General features: G+C 36.1%; 1 protein-coding gene across 1 annotated transcript in view; it reads right to left on the minus strand.

Moving 5' to 3' along the window:
* T3dh (Type III alcohol dehydrogenase) overlaps nt 1-20,800 on the minus strand; it is a 238,174-nt gene that overhangs the window by 188,765 nt on the left and 28,609 nt on the right. The window contains exon 2 of the mRNA XM_090411620.1: nt 20,753-20,790. Within this exon, the coding sequence (XP_090267746.1) occupies nt 20,753-20,790 (38 nt within the window). The remainder of the gene's footprint in view (nt 1-20,752; nt 20,791-20,800) is intronic.

Below are 20,800 nucleotides of genomic sequence, written 5' to 3' on the forward strand. Positions count from 1 at the left end.
ACACAATACTATCTACCACCCATCACCACCACCACTAGTATTTTCGCAAACAATCACAAATATCCATGCCCACGACAGGATTCGTACCTGCAGCCTTTTGTCTGGAGAGCAGATATGATAACCACTCAATCAACCAAGCCTGCAGTACTGTGAAATGATGACCAATGTCAAACAGAGAAGCAAAACAAAACAAATAAAAGCTAGTGAAATGAATAGAATTATGCCATTTTAGAAACTAACAAAATTATCAAGAATGAATTAACTTTGGAAATATTTAAATTAAACAAATTATCAGATGGATGATGAAGGAATTGGAAAAAGTCAAAGAGTGATTAGAAAAGCATCAGAAGGATATGAAAAGTAAGCAGCAAAAGGAGAAACAAAAAAAAGCAATAAATCAGATAAGTAAAACTGACTATAAAAAGAAGGATATTATATGGCATGAATATTCAATTACAAAATATGTAATTGATGACTGTGTTACTACTTCAAGTGTTCCAGGTACTAAAATCAAAAAATGTAAAGAATATAACAGAAATGCAAAAAAAAAGGAAAGTAAAAGAGCTAAAAATTCTTGTAGGAACAAATGATTTTGATTGGTTGGTGATAAATGCAGTATGAGAGAGGATGTGAAATATTTGCTAGAAGAAATGAGAGTGAAGGATGAGAAAGTGAAAATATCATAATCTATGCATATCACATAGATATGATAGCAGAGAATTAAGAAGGGTTTTGATGGCAAATGAATCAACGTGTAGGTTGTGTAGTGTAAAAAGAATGGTTGTAAATTTTTGGTCTGTGGAGTGAATTTGAAGGAAGAAGAGATTTATACAAGAGGGATGAATGCATTTACTTGAATACAGCTACACTTGAATGCATTATCGGGAGTATGGAAAAATTATTCATTGGTATATGAAACCTAATACAGAGAGTCAGGTTATGATGGGAAGAATGGTGAGAATCTGTGCATGAGATACTAAGATATACATTAATGATATAAATATGCTTAATGATGAATAAGATTATGATGAAAATATGACTGTGCTCATCTGGTTCAGACTTATAAAGTACAAGGCAAGGATGTCTGTTTAAATGAAATATTAGATATGAGCAGGAATCTGAATGTTGTCCAACTGGATTATGCAGACTACAGAGGGGAGTATACAAAAAAGCATAGAGGTAACTTATGTCTGCACACAAATATTCCAGGAGTACTGGGAACAAAAAGTTTTGAATTTGCCACCTTAGTGAATATACCGCAGATTGAGATTACTAGCATTATTGAGACCTAGCTTGTACTGAAAATGAAGGATACCATACCTTTAGGCAGAACAGACAAGATAGGAGAGGAGAGAGTGTGCATGATACTCATAATACAAGATGATTTCAGTACAAAAATTAGAAAAATAGTAGAAAAAAAAAGTAGAAAATTATGATTATGGTATTAGGAAGGATTTTCCATGAACTGGTGAATTTGAATCTATATGGTGTAAGGTGTTGCTATAGACCTAATGGATCAGCTGCTAATGACAATGCATACATGCATGCATCACCAAATAAACCTAATGGGTACTAAATGATTAATCATCATAGGTGACTTTAATTATCAAAACATAAATTGTGAAGCAGTGAAATCTCACAAAAAAGAAGGAAGCCAAATTTAATGAGTTCTTGGGAACAATTTCCTAAAGAAGCATATGAAAGAATGAACTTGAGGCCAAAGAGAGTTGGATCCGATTACAGTGTCAGAGAGAGAGAGAGAGAGAGAGTTCATTTAAAGACATGACTGATCTGTCCCAATTGGTGACAGCGATCAAGCTAAAATGACCTGAAAAGTGTCTAAGAGAATGAATATCCCATACAGGAAACATAGCATTCTGAACTATGAAATTATGACTAACTGAAGAGAATACTAGTTTCTGTCTCATGGTATTGGTTGCTAGATGGGAAGGATACCAGCAGTGAATGGGAAGTATTGAAACATATATCAGTGATGCATGATCTCAATGATACAATATAGAAATATGTCCCAAGAGTATGAAGAATAAACAGGGTGGGAGGGAAATTGATGTGCATCTTATTAACCCTCCAATCAGCCAGGATATATATATATATATACACACACACGTATAGCTTTGGACATATATATATATATATATATATATATATACACACACACACACACACACACACGTATAGCTTTGGACATATATATATATATATATATATATACGTCCAGAGTTTGAAGAATAAACAGGGTGGGAGGGAAATTGATGTGCATCTTATTAACCCTCCAATCAGCCAGGATATATATATATATATATACACACACACACACACACACACACACACACACACACACACGTACAGCTTTGGACATATATATATATATATATATATATATATATACGTCCAGATTTAGCTGGACATATATACGTCCAGCTAAATCTGGATACGATTCCGTACACCTGTTGAAAGAACATGGATAAGAAGTGTAATTTGGCTGTTCTGTCCTTTAGAAGGTGCGATAATCCTTTACACTGTAGAGAACACTTAACCAGATTATCTCGCGAAGCTGAGTCTCAGCTCTCTATAACAAGGAACACAGTTCCTTGTTTTATGCTGGGCAACTGGACTCTTAGTTATATTAGAGAGACTAAAAATATAAAAATTATTTTTATTTTTATTTTTATTGTATAGTTTTAAATTCCTTGGAGAACCAGTTTTTTGTGCTAATTTTGTCCACTCGCTTACTCGACAATATTTTCTTTGTTTTCCAAGAAATTAATTCATGATAATTAATTGAAATATTATTTTAAAAAAAAACCGGCTGCTGCGTTCTAGATTATGTTATCTTTGTTCAAAATCAGATTTCGAAGAATAATTCACAGATTTCCTTCAGGAAATCTGTGAATTATTCTTCGACGACTTTGCTTTATAGAGAATAATATGCAATTCTTTAATCATATTACTAATTTTTTTTCAAAATATCTTAATCTACTATTCTTTGCACTTTCACCTTGTTGGTTTTGCTGTATAATTGGTCTTTACAAAAGAAATAAACAGTTATTATTTAAATTGATATGTATATATTTTCTGCTAGTTTATATATTTTGCTCCAATTTTAAAGTAAGCGATACTTTTGCATATATTGCATATCTCATACAAAATACGTATATGTGCATGCATCAAATGTGAAATTTCATATTTTCACAATAGAATTGAACTTTATTTCGACTTTGATAGTTTTACACCCCCCCCGCTGCAACACTACCACATAACTGAAAACTGTTATGAAACATAGATACAGTTTTTATTTAATTTGTAATTTTTCCATAGTAATTGTTCCACATAACGTTTAATTTTTCGACCCAGAAACTAGGTTTTGATTATTATAAATTAGAAAATATAAACATTATTTCCTGATTATTATAAATCAGGAAGTTATGTGATATTGGGTAATAGAGGAAATTAATATTTAAAAACACTGTCATCCTACAAATTCAATGTTTCGAATGTCTGCTAATCAATCAGAAAGATGGAAAAACAAAAAACAAGGAATTTCTGCCTGTAAAATATTCAGCTATTGCATGAGGCACTTTAGTGTGCTGCCTGCTGGGCATGTTCTTTTCATCTGTTTCCCAGTGGAAGTGGGGAGGGGGTCAGTAATCTCCATTGGGTTACAGCTTATTACTGGGCAGAAAGGAATATTAGAACGTATACCCAGAATCTACCAGCCATGGCTAATAAAAAAATAAAAAAAACGCAAATGCTATGTATGCAAAAAAAAAACAATATCAGAAGGGAGACAACAATCCGGTGCCCTGAATGTAAAACTGCTTTGTGTGCTTACCCTTGCTTTAGGGTATTCCATACTGTTCAAGATTTTTAAATTCTGAACAGTATGAAAACAAAAATGTTTGTTTTCAGGGCCATCAAAACAGTCCTTTTCAGGACTACAAATATTGATAGAGAGAGAGATGCCTGATTGTATTGTTTCCATTTCATCTTGAAGGTGAATTTTTTTAAGTTATTTTTATAACACCATGATATACTGTTCTTTCGAAATGTATAATAGTATATTTTCAAAGGAATAAAGTATCAATAAAAAATTGGGTGCCTTTCACCCTTATTTTAGAGTGTTCCATAGTGTTCAACATCTATAAATTTTGAACAGTAAAATCAAAAATGTTTCTTTTCAAAGCCATCAAAACAGTCCTTTTCAGGACTACAAATATTGTATTGATAGAGAGATGCCTGACTGTACTGTTTCCATTTCACCTTTCAAGTAAATTATTTCACCAAAAAAGGAAAAATATAAATAATAAAATAAAATAAAATAAAATAAATAATTAAAATTTATAAATAATAACGTGATCATATCCCTTGCCAACACACTACTACACACAGCAATGATGTGATATAAATTCAAAATTTCTCATGTGGGAGATTTATATATATATATATATATATATATATATATGTATGACGAGTGGTGTGGAATTTGTGGACGTGTGGAGTGAGTTTGATGGGCGAAAGAATCTATATAAGATGGATGGCTTGCATTTGAATGGTTACGGTGTAAGAAGACTTGAGAAAGTGTTGCTGCATGTAGTGAATGTGCAAATTCAGGGAAACTAGATTTGTTATGGGGGGGGGTAGATATATAGTCCTTAGGGAGGCAGTTGAATGTAAGAATGAATATAATATGCTAGGGCAAATAAGGACAACAAACCAGAGTGGGATAGTTAATATAAGGCATAAAGGTAGGGGTGGGGCTAATGGGGGTCTTAAATTCATGTACACTAATACTAGGAGTATTAGGAACAAGAAGGAAGAGTTTTTGGCCATGGTTGGCACTTCCAGACCACAGGTTATAGGTATTAGTGAAACTGGCTGACTGTAGATGATATAGCTAGTGGGATTGAATGTGATGGGTATAGTGTGTTCAGGAATGACAGAGAGAATAAAATGGGGGGAGGAGTATTGCTGATGATAGCTGATGAGCTCCAGCCAAGGAGAACAGAAGTTGAATTGCAGGATAGAGAAAAGAGCACATTTGAGGCCATTTGGTGTGAGATTGTGGCTAGCAGAACTAAATATACAATTGGGTGCTGCTATAGACCAGGTGATGGACAAGATGGTGGTGACAGTATGCACAAGTAAATAGAAGAAATGAGTGGAAGGAGGGTGATTATTATGGGAGATTTCAACTATGGTCGCATTGATTGGAGTGAGGAGAGGACACACGGGAGGAAGGAATTGGATTTTATGCGGTTATTAAGGGATAACTATCTGTGACAGCATGTAATGGAAAATACTAGGGGTCAGAGAGTGCTTGACCTAGTAATTACATCTGAGGATTTGGCTGTAACAAATATGACCACATTGCCACCAATCGGTGAGAGTGATCATAGGGTCTTGACTTGGGAGGTGGCTAAAGGTGTAGAATTTTCAATTAAGACAGGGTACATGTGGAATTATCGGGCTGGAAAGTATGACAAGCTTAGGAGTTTGATTGGCTCAGTGCCATGGCATGTACAACTGCAAGGACTAGAAGTTGATAGTGCATGGGAGGTAGTTAAGAAGTGCTTGCATGTAGCAATGGCTGACTGTATACCTAGAGTCCAAATAATAAATCAAGTAGGAGTTAAATGGATGAATAACACCATTAAGCTTGAGCTGCAAAAAAAGAAACAACTATGGAGGGAATTTAAGGAGAAAGGTGACTGGCAGGCACATGAACGGTATAAAGTGCAGGCAGAAGGGTGACGAGTGGGGTAAGAAAAGCAAAAAAGGATTACGAAAGAACATTGCCATGCAGGCTAAAGAGAATCCTAAACAGTTTTTTAGATATGTAGCAAGTAAAAGGAAAAATGTACATGGCAGATTGATTTTAAAGAATGCTGATGGTAGGGAGGTAACTGAATCAGTTGAGATAGCTGAGTTACTGAGTGAGCACTTTGCAAGAATATATCATCCAGGTGGTAACATTGCAGAAACGAATAAACCAGTAGATTATACGGGAATTGTGGTGAATGAAGTGGAGGTGAGTAGTCTATTGCATAACCTCAATGTCAATACATCTGTGGGATTGGATGGTATACCAGCTCGTGTAGTACGAGAAGCAGCTAAAGAATTGTCAGTACCCTTGACCATTTTGTTTAATTTGAGTCTCGGGTCTGGGTTAGTCCCGAGCGGGTGGAAGGAGGGGAAAATAGTTCCACTGCATAAAGGTGGTTCCAGACTGCTGTTGTAAATTACTGACTGAATAGCATATCAGGAATAATTGTCAAGGTCTTAGAGAAATTAGTCAAGAAAAGAATACAGGATTGGATAGATGAAAATGGGATATTGTATGGGGGACAACATGGTTTTGTGAAGGGTAGATCATGCCTCAGTAACTTGCTCACGTTTGATAACACAGTGACAGCTGAACTGGATAGGGGTAATGGGTTTACAGTGATACTACTGGACCTTGCCAAGGCCTTTGACAGGATACCACATGGAACCCTAATCAGTAAACTGGAGCAGATGGGGATAGATATAGGGTTGGTAAGATGGATAGGAGGGTGGTTGAAGGAGAGATACCAGAGAGTGGTTTATTCAGGAGTGGAGTCAAAAAGACGTCTTGTGACTAGTGGAGTGCCGCAGGGCTCTGTGCTTGGACCACTGCTTTTCAATTTGTTCATCAATGATGTTGGAAAGGATTTGAGAGGAAGTGTTCACTTGTTTGCTGATGATGCAAAGATGGGTAGAGCAATTGTGAGTGTACAGGATGTCAAAATTTTATAGGATGATTTGGATAGTTTGGAGGACTGGGCTAGGAAAAATGGATGTCAGTTTAATGTGGCAAAGTGTAAGGTTATGCACTTTGGGGTGAAAAGAACAGCAGCAGTATATCGCATTGGTGGAACCATACTCCAGGAGATTGATGAGGCCAGGGATTTGGGAGTGCTGGTGGATAGGGAGTGAAGTTTAGGGGGCACATTGCAAAAGTGACTAAAACAGCTCACCAAATCACTTGGCTTATGAAAAATACTTTAACATGCAGAGACAAACAAGTTGTTGTTCCTCTGTATCGAGCCTTGATAAGACTCCATCTGGACTTCTGTGCCCAGTTATGGGCACCAGGGTTTCTTTGTGATGGGGAGGAAGTGGAGAGGGTCCAGAGACGAGTGACCAAGATGATAGCAGGTCTGTGGAATGAACCTTATGAGAATAGGTTGAAGATTTGTGGGTTGCAGAAATTGGACGATAGGCGAAGGAGGAGGTGATATGATTGAGACATTCAAATTACTGAAGGGTTTTTATAAGATTGATCCAGAAGATATTTTTGAAAATATGACTGGTGGTGGGAGGACTAGGGGCCATGCATGGAAGCTGGGCAAGAGCATGGTTGACAAGGGTGTTAGAGCTAGGCTTTTTACTTGGAGAGTGGTGAATGAGTGGAATAAGCTTCCAGAGTCTGTTGTGGGTGCTACGACCGTGAATGAGTTCAAGGCAAGATATGATAGATACTGTGTGAATGTTGAATAGTTGTTCCAGACATGATGTTAGGGCCTCCCTCGATGAGTCTGTCGACTCCTTGGAGTTTCCCGGAACAATAATAATAATAATATATATATTGTGATTATTCATTTTTACTTGGTAGAAAATATTATAAATTATTTTAAATAACTGATACCAAGAGATAATGAGATGACATGGTTTATTTAAAAAGATACTACTAGTTTACTAGTTCTGTTGAATGTAATTCAAGATACTACTAGTTTACTAGTTCTGTTGAATGTAATTCAAGATACTACTAGTTTACTAGTTTCATTCAACAACACTGGTAAACTAGTAGTATCTTTTTAAATAAACCATGTTATCTCTCTTTATCTCTTGGTATCAGTCATTTAAAATAATTTATATATATATATATATATATATATATATATTCTGAATATGCTTACTAAATAACTTAAGGAAATTACAACATACAATAGAATATACATTAAAATAAACTTTTAATATATTTTCAATATTTTGGCAACGTCACGTTGCCATCTTCGAAAGGAACTTACAATAAAGACAGGTGCATGCAGGCACTAAACACAGTAAATGAGAATGAAGCGAGGTTGCTATGGTTTTCCTAATAGTCCTGATGGTGCCCGCCCCCCCTAGCGGGCTATGCAGGTATTCTTGGCCGTTGGGCTGAAGGTTTCCTGATAGGGAGTGGTTAGCCAAGTGGTTAGCGTATCTGCTCTCCAGCCAAAAGGCTGTGGGTTCAAATCCCTCCGTGGGCATGGATGTTTGTGATTGTCTGTGAAAATAGTGGTGGTGGTCAGTGGTAGATGGCACTGGTGTAGATGATGATGGTAGTTGCGGTTTGTGGAGTGGTGGGGACAGAGAGTTGTAGAGCAGGTACCCTCCCTCGATGAGTCTTTGGACTCCCTGGAGGTGTTATGTAATAATAATAATAATAACCCTTCCCCTCCAATCCAAAAAATAAATGATTATGTAACATATATGCACCTTTTCTCTTAAAAAATTCAAATCCTTTTTTCAAGATAATTGCATTAAATAATTTAGAATTTTTCGATAATAAAAGTGAAACTGATCACTATAAATAAAGAAATCATTTTTGGCATAAATATTGCATCAGCCTGTAAAAGAAATGTCAGTTTTTCTGTGTTAGGATGTTTGCTAATCAAAAACTGAAAACAAAATATGATATTCTTGCTTGAGGCAATTTAGTGTTTCTGGGGGAAACTTTCTCTCTCTCTTGTGTTTCTCAAGACAGTAAGAGTAATCTAAAACTTTAGCTTTTCCTCCAGCTAAGAGGATTATTGCTGAGCATTTCCAAGACGTATTTCAGAAATGGCAACCAGCAGCAGTAGAAGTAGTAATATTTATAATTAAAAAAAAAAAAAAAAAAGAAAGAAAAATAACACAACTGAACTTTCTTTTGTGTGGTATGCATAAACAGTTTTGTAAAAATAGTCATAATTTGAAATTCTGAATATTTTTACAAATTGTTTATGTTAGTACATTATTAGTTTTAGTTTCATAACACGCATAGTCGGCACTTGCGATGTGTCCATTATTGGTATTATTTTGTCAAAATGAAATGTTTCGATTTGGATAATTGTGTTACTTTCAGAAATTTTATTGTGGTTTAAAATTATTAAGTGCTGTGTTTTGTAAAGACATTCTCATAACGCTAATGGAGACGACACGTCAGCCATTATACATAACTTCTTGCTTGCCACTTTCATGGAGTGCGCATGCTCACCGAGGAGTTTGATGGCTGATTGACAGCTGACAGAGAGTGAGCGTTCAGTATCGAGGTAACGGAAACAGCAAGAGAGCGTTCGGTATCAAAGAACGGAGGATAAACAAAGAGAGCTAATGGAAGTTTAAGAATGCAGGCTGCCAAAATTTTGTTCATAGGAAATTAAGTTTTTATATGACAGTTGGGGGGATATTAATAGAAGATTCTGAAAAAGGAATCGCAGAATTGTGAGCCTTTAAAGTGGAGGAGTTAAGACTGTAAATAAGTATTGGTAAATAAAAGAAAATATTGTGATTGACATTCTATAGGAATGTTCGAGGAAATGCTGATTGAAAATCTCATCTATTTTAAGGACACCGGATCTATCTGTTATTTCAACTGGAAAAGGAGAAGGAATTTAGCAACAGATAAAGCAGTAGAAGAAACTTTTTGCTGGTACAAAAATTAACAAAATTGAACTGCATGAGGTAAAAGTATACCTATACTTTGGTGAATTCAGAATATCTATACTTCAGAGTCAGGAGAAATAATGTGTGCTACATAAGAGTGATGAGAAAGGATCCTATGGAAAAGAAGAAGAGAATTTTATATCTTCGGAAAAAAGGCCTTAACAAAGAAACTGATTATGAACATTTTGTTATTGTGTAAACAAGGTATTTATTCTGGTAGACATCATTAAGTATATGTTAAACAATCCAGTAATAGAATGAGTCAGAGAATAGGTGGTTTTAATATTTTTGGATAAGAAAATCTCTAAAGTGTAGATTTATTTTAAAAGGCCTTGGATCCAGCTAATTTTGTAGTTAGTTGTGTAATTTTATTTGAAGTGTATATATTGTTTTTGTTTTATTAAATGTGTATATTTTGTATTTGATCTTGAGTAAATGATTTTTCAGATTCTGAAAGAAAGAGTAAAAAGTCACTGCACCAATCGGAATTGAACCCTTGTGCATATAAATAAAAACACTCCGAAAATAGAGATCAAATCTCTTTATAACAGTTTTACATATTGAAAATATAGCATAGTATTTCTAAATCTTAGAATAATTTCAGCAGACCGCTGAACAGCTGATTTCAGATGCAAAGAAATAGTACAGAATTAGAAGCTTCGAATATACAACAATATTATTGCTTTGTCAAAATGGTAAACTGAAATAACAGATTTTGAATACTGTCTGAAAGCTTTCAAATTTAAAGTAGTTATGTAACCGAGTTCCAGGAGAGGAGGAGGGGGAGGGAGTTGCAGTAAAAAATCTTAAAAATGAGCATAAATTTTGAATCATTCCATACAGGATATCCTTTCCATTATATTTTCAACATATCTACAGTGGTTAAGCACTGGATATTATAGTAATGTACATCCTACAAAAAAAAAAAAAAAAAAAAAAAACTGTTGCAATTTTAAGCAAAAGAAGATATAAATTTTTGATACTAAAAATGACACAATCGGAAACCGAGTTATGCAGTTTATAATCATTTGTTGTTCATAAAAAAAAAAAAAAAAATCATTCCTAAAATTGAAATGTGACGATCCATATAAAAGTATTTTGCAAAGAAAGAAAGCAAAATGTCATATTTATTTCACTAAATGTTATTTAAAAATTCAAATATTTGACAAAATATTTTAAATGCAAACAAAACATTTGAAAATTCATGAAAGAAATCTATACTGTCAGTAAAGTGAAGGAAATGCAAAGGCTGATCTGTGGTCATTTCAGGATTGATTATTTATTTTGGCAAATGTGAAACTCGTTTTTATTTTTGGAAAGAGACACAATAAATAAATTGTGCAGCAAAAAAAAAAAAAATGATCAAATATCCTAGCACAGTAAAGGAAATTCCAAGTAACACAGTACATGTAAAGGCAAATGACACAAAAGTCGCTCCACCACAGTTAATCAACTAATGGCTCTAAAATCATCATTAAGGGATTAACGGCGGAGGAGGGTAAATACTTGATAAAAAGGTAGAATGCCAATGAAGTTTTGATCCATGAAAAATGCTGGGGTGGTCTGGCTATTTCATCCACCTCGGCCGGTAGGAAGGTTAAGCAAGAGATTCTTAAGAAATAATGTGGAAAGTATAACACCTGCGTAAGGATGATGTCAGTTACAAAAAGAAAAATGCACAGGCCAGAAGAGTTACAATTATTGTACAGAAAGCTAAGTGTGAGTATGAAAAGAAACCAACTTAAGAAGCTAAAGACAACCCAAAAGAATTCCATTCTTATCTGAACGTCAAAAAAAGAATGAATGTAAAAGAATAATTATAGTAAATGTGGACAGTGACAGATGAAGAGATTATTCAACTAATGAGCACCCATTTTTCCAAAGCTATCAATCTAGTGAATGCAACATAGAGCGCATGCTACCTCTTCAATCGATGATGAAACTCAGGTGTATGAAGAGGAGGTACTAGAGCTGTTGCAGAAAGTGAATAGGAATTTGGCAATAGGAACTAATGGAATATCACCAGATGTCAAAAGAATGTTCAGCTGAACTTTCTGTATAATCAGAATCTCAGGAGGGCAGTGAATCTTTTGGAAAAGTTGGTAAAAGTAAAAGATCGCATACAGAAATGGATTGACAGAGAATCTATACTTTGCAATAAACAGCATGTCATTTACTAGGTGAAGATCATGTTTAAGCAACTTTCTGACATTTTATAATAATGTTATAATTGAGTACTTGATACTTTTGTAGCTGGTATAAAAATCCAATGATACTTTTGGATTTTGCTAAAGATTTGGACAGATACAGCATGGAAGGCTATTGCATAAGTTCGATGATATTTAACTGAATTATAAACTCTAGTTTATGATTCTAGTAGTAAGACTTATACGTTGGTTAGACATAACTGGTAATTAATTTACGGAATTAACAACACATATGAAGTATATTAATTAAAGATAACTTTAATGAATCACTTCTATATTTCGGCAATGTCACATTGCCATCTTCAGGAACATAAAGATATGGTATGTGCACTAAGGAACTAACAAAGCAAATGAGGAAGAAAGTAATAAACTAATTTTGTTCCTAAAGTCCTAATGGTGCCCTCTTGCGGGCTAATTTGGTAGTCTTGGCAGTTGGGCTGAAGTTCTCATAATGAAAGTCTCCCAAATTTGGGGCAGTTTCATGCACCCAAATTTGTTGAGGTTAGGAACGTTTTTTAGAGCTGCTGAAGATTCTTTGAATAATCTTTCGTATTTATACTTGCTGCGATGGATTATTTTTGTTTTCTTCCAACGAATTTTATGGTGGGTATCTAAGGCATGGTCTGCCAACCCAGAGCAGCTGTACTGGTGAAACCGGATGTAGTCTTGGTGTTCTAAAATCCTTATATTTGTTGTTCTGTCTGTTTGGCCAAAGTAGGACAATTTGCAGCTGCAAGGGACCTGGTATACACCAGGTAGGTCTAGGGGAAGTGGTTGGTCTTTGGTAGAGCGGATAAGGGATGCCAACTTTTTATATGGTCTGTAACAGGAAGTAAGGTCATATTTTTTGAGGATATTGGTTATTTTTTCACAGGTGCCCTGGATGTAGGGGATAGTGATAGACTTGGTGTAGTCTTTATTGTGGAGGGGGGGAGGGGGGTTGTGGTTTACAGGTTTTAGTATTTTTTGGATTTTTTTGGGGTTATAGCCATTGGCTAAGAAAGTGTTGAGGATGTGGTTTAGTTCCATAGTCAGGGCCTTGTCATCTGAGCAGATTAATTTTGCCCTGTTATATAGTGTTTTTATCACCCCATATTATTGTCAGGGGGGGGTGGTTGGATTGTTGGTGAATGTATCTGCCAGTGTGGGTGGGTTTTCTGTAAACAGAGAAAACCAAAGATCCATCAAGCTGGCGGGTGATTAAAGTGTCTAGGAAGGGGAGGGTGTTGTTTTCCTCTTTTTCTAAGGTGAACTGGATTCTGGGATGTTGGTTGTTTAAGTGTGTTAGGAAGGAGTGGAGTTTGTCTGAGCCATGTGGCCAAATAGCAAACACATCATCCACATAACGAAGCCAAATAGTGGGTTTTTGTGGGGCGGAGTTTAAGGCTTTCTCTTCAAATGTCTCCATAAAGAAATTGGCCAAGGGTGGGGAAAGTGGTGAACCCATGGCTGTCCCCTCTATCTGTTTGTAGAACTTTCCTTGCCAAACGAAATAACCTGAGTTCATTGTGAACTGAAATAGGGCTGAGATATTGGGAGGAAACTTGGCTTGGATGAGCTCAAGGGTTTCTTTGAGTGGGACATTAGTGAATAGGGAGGAGACGTCAAAACTGACCATTATGTCAGTGTGTTGGAGTGTGAGGTTTTCTATACTGGCTTTAAAGTGGGCCGAGTTTTTTATGTGTGATGGTGTGTTGCCAGTGTAGTGTGTGAGCGTTTTGGCTAAATGTTTGGCTAATTTGTATGTGGGGGAATCAATGCCATCCACTATGGGACGCAATGGCACATTTTGTTTATGTATTTTTGGGAGTCTATATAATCGGGGGGGTCTAGAGTTATAAGGTTTAAGATTGTTGGTGACTTCCACAGGCCAAGAAGTGACTTTCTTAAGGAGTCTGTGGATAGTTCTAATCTGAGAGCTGGTTGGATTATATTCAATGGGGAAGTAAGTAGTACGGTCTCGTATTAAAGAATTTAGCTTACCTTTGTAGTCTTTTTGATTGAGTACCACAGTGGCGCTTCCCTTATCAGCTTTAGTGATTACTATTTTTTTGTTGTTTTTTAATTCTTGTAGGGCTGTATATTCGTTTTTGGATAAGTTGGATTTTGGAGGTTTGGCTTTAGTGAGAACACCGACTACATCCAGTCTCACGTTGTTGGCGATATGGTTAGGCAGGTTGCGAATTCCACGCTCTATTTGGATCATGATTTCTTCAGCAGGTATCCTTTTTGGAGCTAGGGCGAAATTGTGACCACGTGAAAGTGCGGTGAATGCTTCAGGCTTTAAAACTGCCAACGAGAGGTTGACTACTGTGTTAAGTGGAGGCTGGGTTGCAGAAGTAGAAGTCTTTGTCAGGTTTTCATATTTCTTCATGTGCCGACTACGTATTTTTTCGAATTCCTTTCTTGCCGATGTACATGAGATGTCATGAAGTATAGACCATAGATCAAGGCCGAGTGTGTTAGAAAGCTCTTCCTCTGGCGCCCGTAAGGTTTTGTTTTCGTCGGCAAGGAGAACGCGCATCGCGGTAATTTGTTCTCTTAGCTAATTTGTTCACAGGGCGAAGCTAGTGCGGTTATAAATGCGTAGAGCTTTCTCGGAAGTGAAACGGTGCTTCAATTTGACACAGTTGGGGATCACTTTGTTATCCCCAATGAATTAAAAAACAACAAAAAAATAGTAATCACCAAAGCTGATAAGGGAAGTGCCACTGTGGTACTCAATCAAAAAGACTACAAAGGTAAGCTAAATTCTTTAATACGAGACCGTACTACTTACCTCCCCATTGAATATAATCCGACCAGCTCTCAGATTAGAACTATCCACAGACTCCTTAAGAAAGTCACTTCTTGGCCTGTGGAAGTCACCAACAAACTTAAACCTTATAACTCTAGACCCCCCCGATTATATGGACTCCCAAAAATACATAAACAAAATGTGCCATTGCGTCCCATAGTGGATGGCATTGATTCCCCCACATATAAATTAGCCAAACATTTAGCCAAAATGCTCACACACTACACTGGCAACACACCATCACACATAAAAAACTCGGCCCACTTTAAAGCCAGTATAGAAAACCTCACACTCCAACACACTGACATAATGGTCAGTTTTGACGTCTCCTCCCTATTCACTAATGTCCCACTCAAAGAAACCCTTGAGCTCATCCAAGCCAAGTTTCCTCCCGATATCTCAGCCCTATTTCAGTTCACAATGAACTCAGGTTATTTCGTTTGGCAAGGAAAGTTCTACAAACAGATAGAGGGGACAGCCATGGGTTCACCACTTTCCCCACCCTTGGCCAATTTCTTTATGGAGACATTTGAAGAGAAAGCCTTAAACTCCGCCCCACAAAAACCCACTATTTGGCTTCGTTATGTGGATGATGTGTTTGCTATTTGGCCACATGGCTCAGACAAACTCCACTCCTTCCTAACACACTTAAACAACCAACATCCCAGAATCCAGTTCACCTTAGAAAAAGAGGAAAACAACACCCTCCCCTTCCTAGACACTTTAATCACCCGCCAGCTTGATGGATCTTTGGTTTTCTCTGTTTACAGAAAACCCACCCACACTGGCAGATACATTCACCAACAATCCAACCACCCCCCCCTGACAATAATATGGGGTGATAAAAACACTATATAACAGGGCAAAATTAATCTGCTCAGATGACAAGGCCCTGACTATGGAACTAAACCACATCCTCAACACTTTCTTAGCCAATGGCTATAACCCCAAAAAAATCCAAAAAATACTAAAACCTGTAAACCACAACCCCCCTCCCCCCCTCCACAATAAAGACTACACCAAGTCTATCACTATCCCCTACATCCAGGGCACCTGTGAAAAAATAACCAATATCCTCAAAAAATATGACCTTACTTCCTGTTACAGACCATATAAAAAGTTGGCATCCCTTATCCGCTCTACCAAAGACCAACCACTACCCCTAGACCTACCTGGTGTATACCAGGTGCCTTGCAGCTGCAAATTGTCCTACTTTGGCCAAACAGGCAGAACAACAAATATCAGGATTTCAGAACACCAAGACTACATCCGGTTTCACCAGTACAGCCGCTCTGGGTTGGCAGACCATGCCTTAGATACCCACCACAAAATTCGTTGGAAGAAAACAAATATAATCCATCGCAGCAAGTATAAATATGAAAGATTATTCAAAGAATCTTCAGCAGCTCTAAAAAACGTTCCTAACCTCAACAAATTTGGGTGCATGAAACTGCCCCAAATTTGGGAGACTTTCATTATGAGAACTTCAGCCCAACTGCCAAGACTACCAAATTAGCCTGCAAGAGGGCACCATAGGACTTTAGGAACAAAATTAGTTTATTACTTTCTTCCTCATTTGCTTTGTTAGTTCCTTAGTGCACATACCGTATCGTTATGTTCCTGAAGATGGCAATGTGACATTGCCGAAATATAGAAGTGATTCATTAAAGTTATCTTTAATTAATATACTTCATATGCGTTAATTCCATAAATTAATTACCAAACTCTAGTTTAGATAAGTACATGGATCAATGAGCGATATCAAAAAGTGGTATATGGAAAATATATAAGTCTGCAAGATTTTAGGTGAACAGTGGTGTATTCCAGGGATCAACCCTTGGTTCATTGTTATTTAATCTTTACATTAATGATATTCGGAAGGATTTAACATGCAAGATACAGCTATTTGCTGGTGATAGGTAATGAGGAATGTGGCTAATATGCAGCACTTGGAGAATAATTTAAATAATTTGGAATTGTGGGCATGTGAAAATGGCAATCAGTTCACTGTTGGAAAATGTATGTTATGCACTTTGTGTAATAAAATATCCGATGGCATATTATATTGGTGGGATTATACTGGAAGAAATTGATCAGGCTGGGAATCTTAGAGCTTTACTAGATAAGAAGTTAAAGTTCAAGGACAATATAGCAAAGATACAGTCATTTCACCTGTACACAGATTTGCTAACTTGGGAGCATCATATTTCTCCAATTTATATCAGCTACAAACACGAGACTCTTTATCTGGAATAATGTACCATGCCCGTGGGGGTGTGTTGACTTCTTTCCAAGCAGTCAATCGGTGTATGTCAGCAGTAAGAATTATGGGACAATCGTACGAAAGCCAGTGGCATTAAACCTGATTTTATAATCAGAGATACCAAACTTAGTTCTTTGTGTTATGCAGATGATGATCTTATCCAGTGCAAATCTCAAGGATTCTCTAACTAAATTGAATAACAGCTGTAACAAATTTTGAATGAAAATCAACAATAAGAAGCCTAAATCTAAGAAAACAAGCAGGAATATAGAGAACCATGAACTGCATTGTCAACAGAGAAACTGTAGAACAAGTGCAATATTTCTGCTATTTAGGCACAGTTTTTAGTGACGATGGCAAATTAAATATGGAAAGAGACAATAGAACAAGCAAAACTGGTATGGTCAGGAGCCATGTGAATAAATTTATATGGAATAAGAGAGAAATTAGCAAAAACACTAAACCAGCAGTATTCAAACCAGTTTTAAGTTAGGATTTGAGAGCTGGGTTAAAAATAAAGAACTTGAACAAAGATTAGAGATGAATATGAGAGTTCTGAGAAAGATTCAAGAAGTAAACAGATTCCATCAAGGAACTTGGAATTGTTAACATTCAAGAATGTGCGTGTGTGTGCAGTGCTAATCTAAGGTGGTATGGTCACTTAAACAGAATGGGAGAGGAAAGGTGAGCAAAACTGGTGTTTCATGGTAAGATGACAGGAAAAAGACTCAGAGTAAGAACAAGATCTATGTGGACTGACTCAGTCAAAGTCCCTATATAAAAGAGACTCAAAGACAGAAGTAGCAAATTATAGTCCAATCAGCATCTCAGGCGTGGTGGTTAAAGTATTGGAGAAATTGGTGAAAGACAAAATTCAGATCTGAGTGGACAGGAATATGACATTTTATAAGTGATAACATGGTTTTACAAAAGTGAAGGGTGGATCTCTTGAATTAGTAATTTGTTTATTTTTTATAATAATGGAGTTGGATAAGGAAAAGGCAACTCACTGATAATTCTGGATTTTGCAGTCATTTGACAGAATTTCACATAGAATTATGTTTCATAAACTGGAGCAAATGAGGGCAGATATGAATCTGGTGATTTGGATTGGAGGACAGATGAATGGACAGATATCAATGAACAGTTTATGGATATCAAAGAGTAGTTTAAGCTCTGTAGTACACCACTGGTGTACTGCAGAGATAAGTACTTGGTCCTCTGTTGTTTAATTTGTACATCAATGATATAAGAAATTATTTGAAAGGAAATATTTAGTTGTTTGCTGATGATGCTAAATTGGGAAGAGCAAAGGTAAATGAAGGTGATATAGAAAGCCTGCAGGATGACTTAAATAGACAAGCAGTATGGGCAAAGGTAAATGCCTGCCAGTTTAATGTGACGAACAGGGAAGTATATTCCGAACAGGGAAGTATATTGCTATTCCATGGGTGTGCTGTGCACACCCATGGAATAGCAATATCACTGATGTTATATTTTTACATTTATTCCTATTAATGACTCCCCTAATTGTTTCCTGGCTTTGTGGGATTCCTAAAATTAAATGCAATGTACTAATGCCTCATGAAGAGGATACTTTTCAGTGCATAAACATTGCATCACACTCGCATTAATAGCCTGGCTATGCGGTCAAAATACAGACACCTTTGAGTCCTATGAACAAACATACAGATGGCACAGCAGGTCAAATTCTTAGCGTTCCAGTGGTTTTAAACCACCCAAAAGATGTGTGCACTGAGACAACAGCACCCAGAAATCAGTGGCTGTAAATGGTTATTATGTCGACCAATTCAATTGAACATTGTCATTTGTCATGAGTTGCTGTTTTTGTTTTCTCAGTTTCATCTATTTTGCATGCATAAAATGTAAACTGACGTGTTTAGGACACTGAAATAGATGAGTTTTTAATATATAATTTTCTCTAAATAATTTATAACTTTTTTGCCCATATTCACAATGTAAAACAGTGTTGACGATCTACTGAATGTCCTGTTTTCTGCCAGAGCTTTCACGTTTTGTATGATTATAGTTGAATGACGTTTAATTAAAAAACCTGTGTATAATAAGTAAGTAAAGTAAAATGAGTTATTTCAGCCATTCTTTGGTTCAATCCAAAAAAATAATAATTTCCCAAATGACTACTTTTTCCAATTTGTGTGCATATTATATGGTTATATTTAAAAATCATATCAAAATTCAAATTACCCATGTCTCACTCTAGTATTTGCCAATGATAGCCTACTGAAAAGAATGATAGAAGGGAAAAGTGAAAGAAAGCGACAAGAGGAAGAAGACGACTAATGATGCTTGATGATATAATGGGAACAAGAAGATATCAGGAAATGAAGGAGGAAGCAAGAGACAGAACACTAATGATGATGAATCAAATCTCACCACGAAGTGTAAACCCTTTGTGCTTCTCACATAAACAGTGTGCATGAATCATAGCTATTGTTCATTTGACCTTTATGCTCTCCATATTTAACTATAACTTAAAGTATATTCAAAGTTATCCTATAATTAATTCCCATGGACCTATTAAGATGAGCACTGATGCATGCACTATGAACTCTTAAAACTTTCATACATCAATAAAATGCAATTATACGATCAAATTGACGTGAATTTTGTAGTGTGGGTTGCTTAAGCCACACAACAACACACCCAACCTAAATGGGCATGTAATGCCACTGGTAGCCAAGTGTAAGGTGATGCACTTTGTGAAGAGATTGCAAGGTGTGTACTATATTGATGGAACTGAACTGCAGAAAACTGATCAGGGCAGAGACTTCAGGATGAGTATGGACAGGGAGTTGAAGTTTAGAGGGTATTGTAATATTTTCGTATTTGATATTTATATTTATGTCGAACTGCACAAAATGTAATATTTTGTTTTTTTATTACGTTACTTTTTTATTCTCAATGTGTTTCCCCTCTTACTTCGTTATTTTTGTAGTTGCTTGAACTTGTACAAAATGCCTAAATGTTCTAATCTTAACTCAGGTATAATACTATTATTCAACTTTAGTCCTTTCGTAATCTACTTAGCTTCCCCCCCCCCACCTTCAAGACTGTAAAGTATGGTCTCACACGTGCTAGTATCGTAGACTTGGGAAAAGTCTCTGGCTTTTCCCAAGTCTACGATACCTTCCAACTACAGTTAGTAGTTGGAAGGGAATCAATCGTTCGATGCTGTTGGCACACTCTCCCTCGATGAGTCTTTGGACTCCCTGGAGGTGTCACATAATAATAATAATAATAATATTCTTTCTCCCCTCCTTTTTTTTCTTTAAATGATACCAGAAGGTATCATTTCAGAAGTGATACTAAGGTTGAAGTAAAGCGGAAGCCATATTTCCATATACAAGTAGTCAAAAGGTGTCACACCTTATAAGATAGATGTTGAAAGTTTTTTCACTTGTTTTATACTATAAATTAAAGATTTCAACCTTTATCCAGGTGCAAGCAAACAAAGTTTGCATGTCAGTAAGCTTATAAGATGGCCAGAATTACATTAATAAGGAAAACATGAATGCAACAAAATGCATTATTTTGATGGAAGTACTATGAAAATTTGATGCTAATTTAGGCTAAGTCCAATAAAAATAATCATGTATAAAAGTTTTACTGTTTAATTAAATTTAAAAAGTATTATATAATTAATGCAATAAACCCATTAAGATCAAGTTATAAAAAATAAAGCAGAAAGAATTAAATTAAAAAAAAAATTAATACCAATGTTGGAAGAACTTGCATGTGCTGGGCAAGAGCATCTGAAAAGAA

This window comes from Typopeltis vanoorti, chromosome 21 (assembly GCF_054136105.1).
Source record: "Typopeltis vanoorti isolate ZY-2024b chromosome 21, IOZ_Tvanoo_1.0, whole genome shotgun sequence".
In the NCBI taxonomy this organism is placed as follows: Eukaryota; Metazoa; Arthropoda; class Arachnida; order Uropygi; family Thelyphonidae; genus Typopeltis; species Typopeltis vanoorti.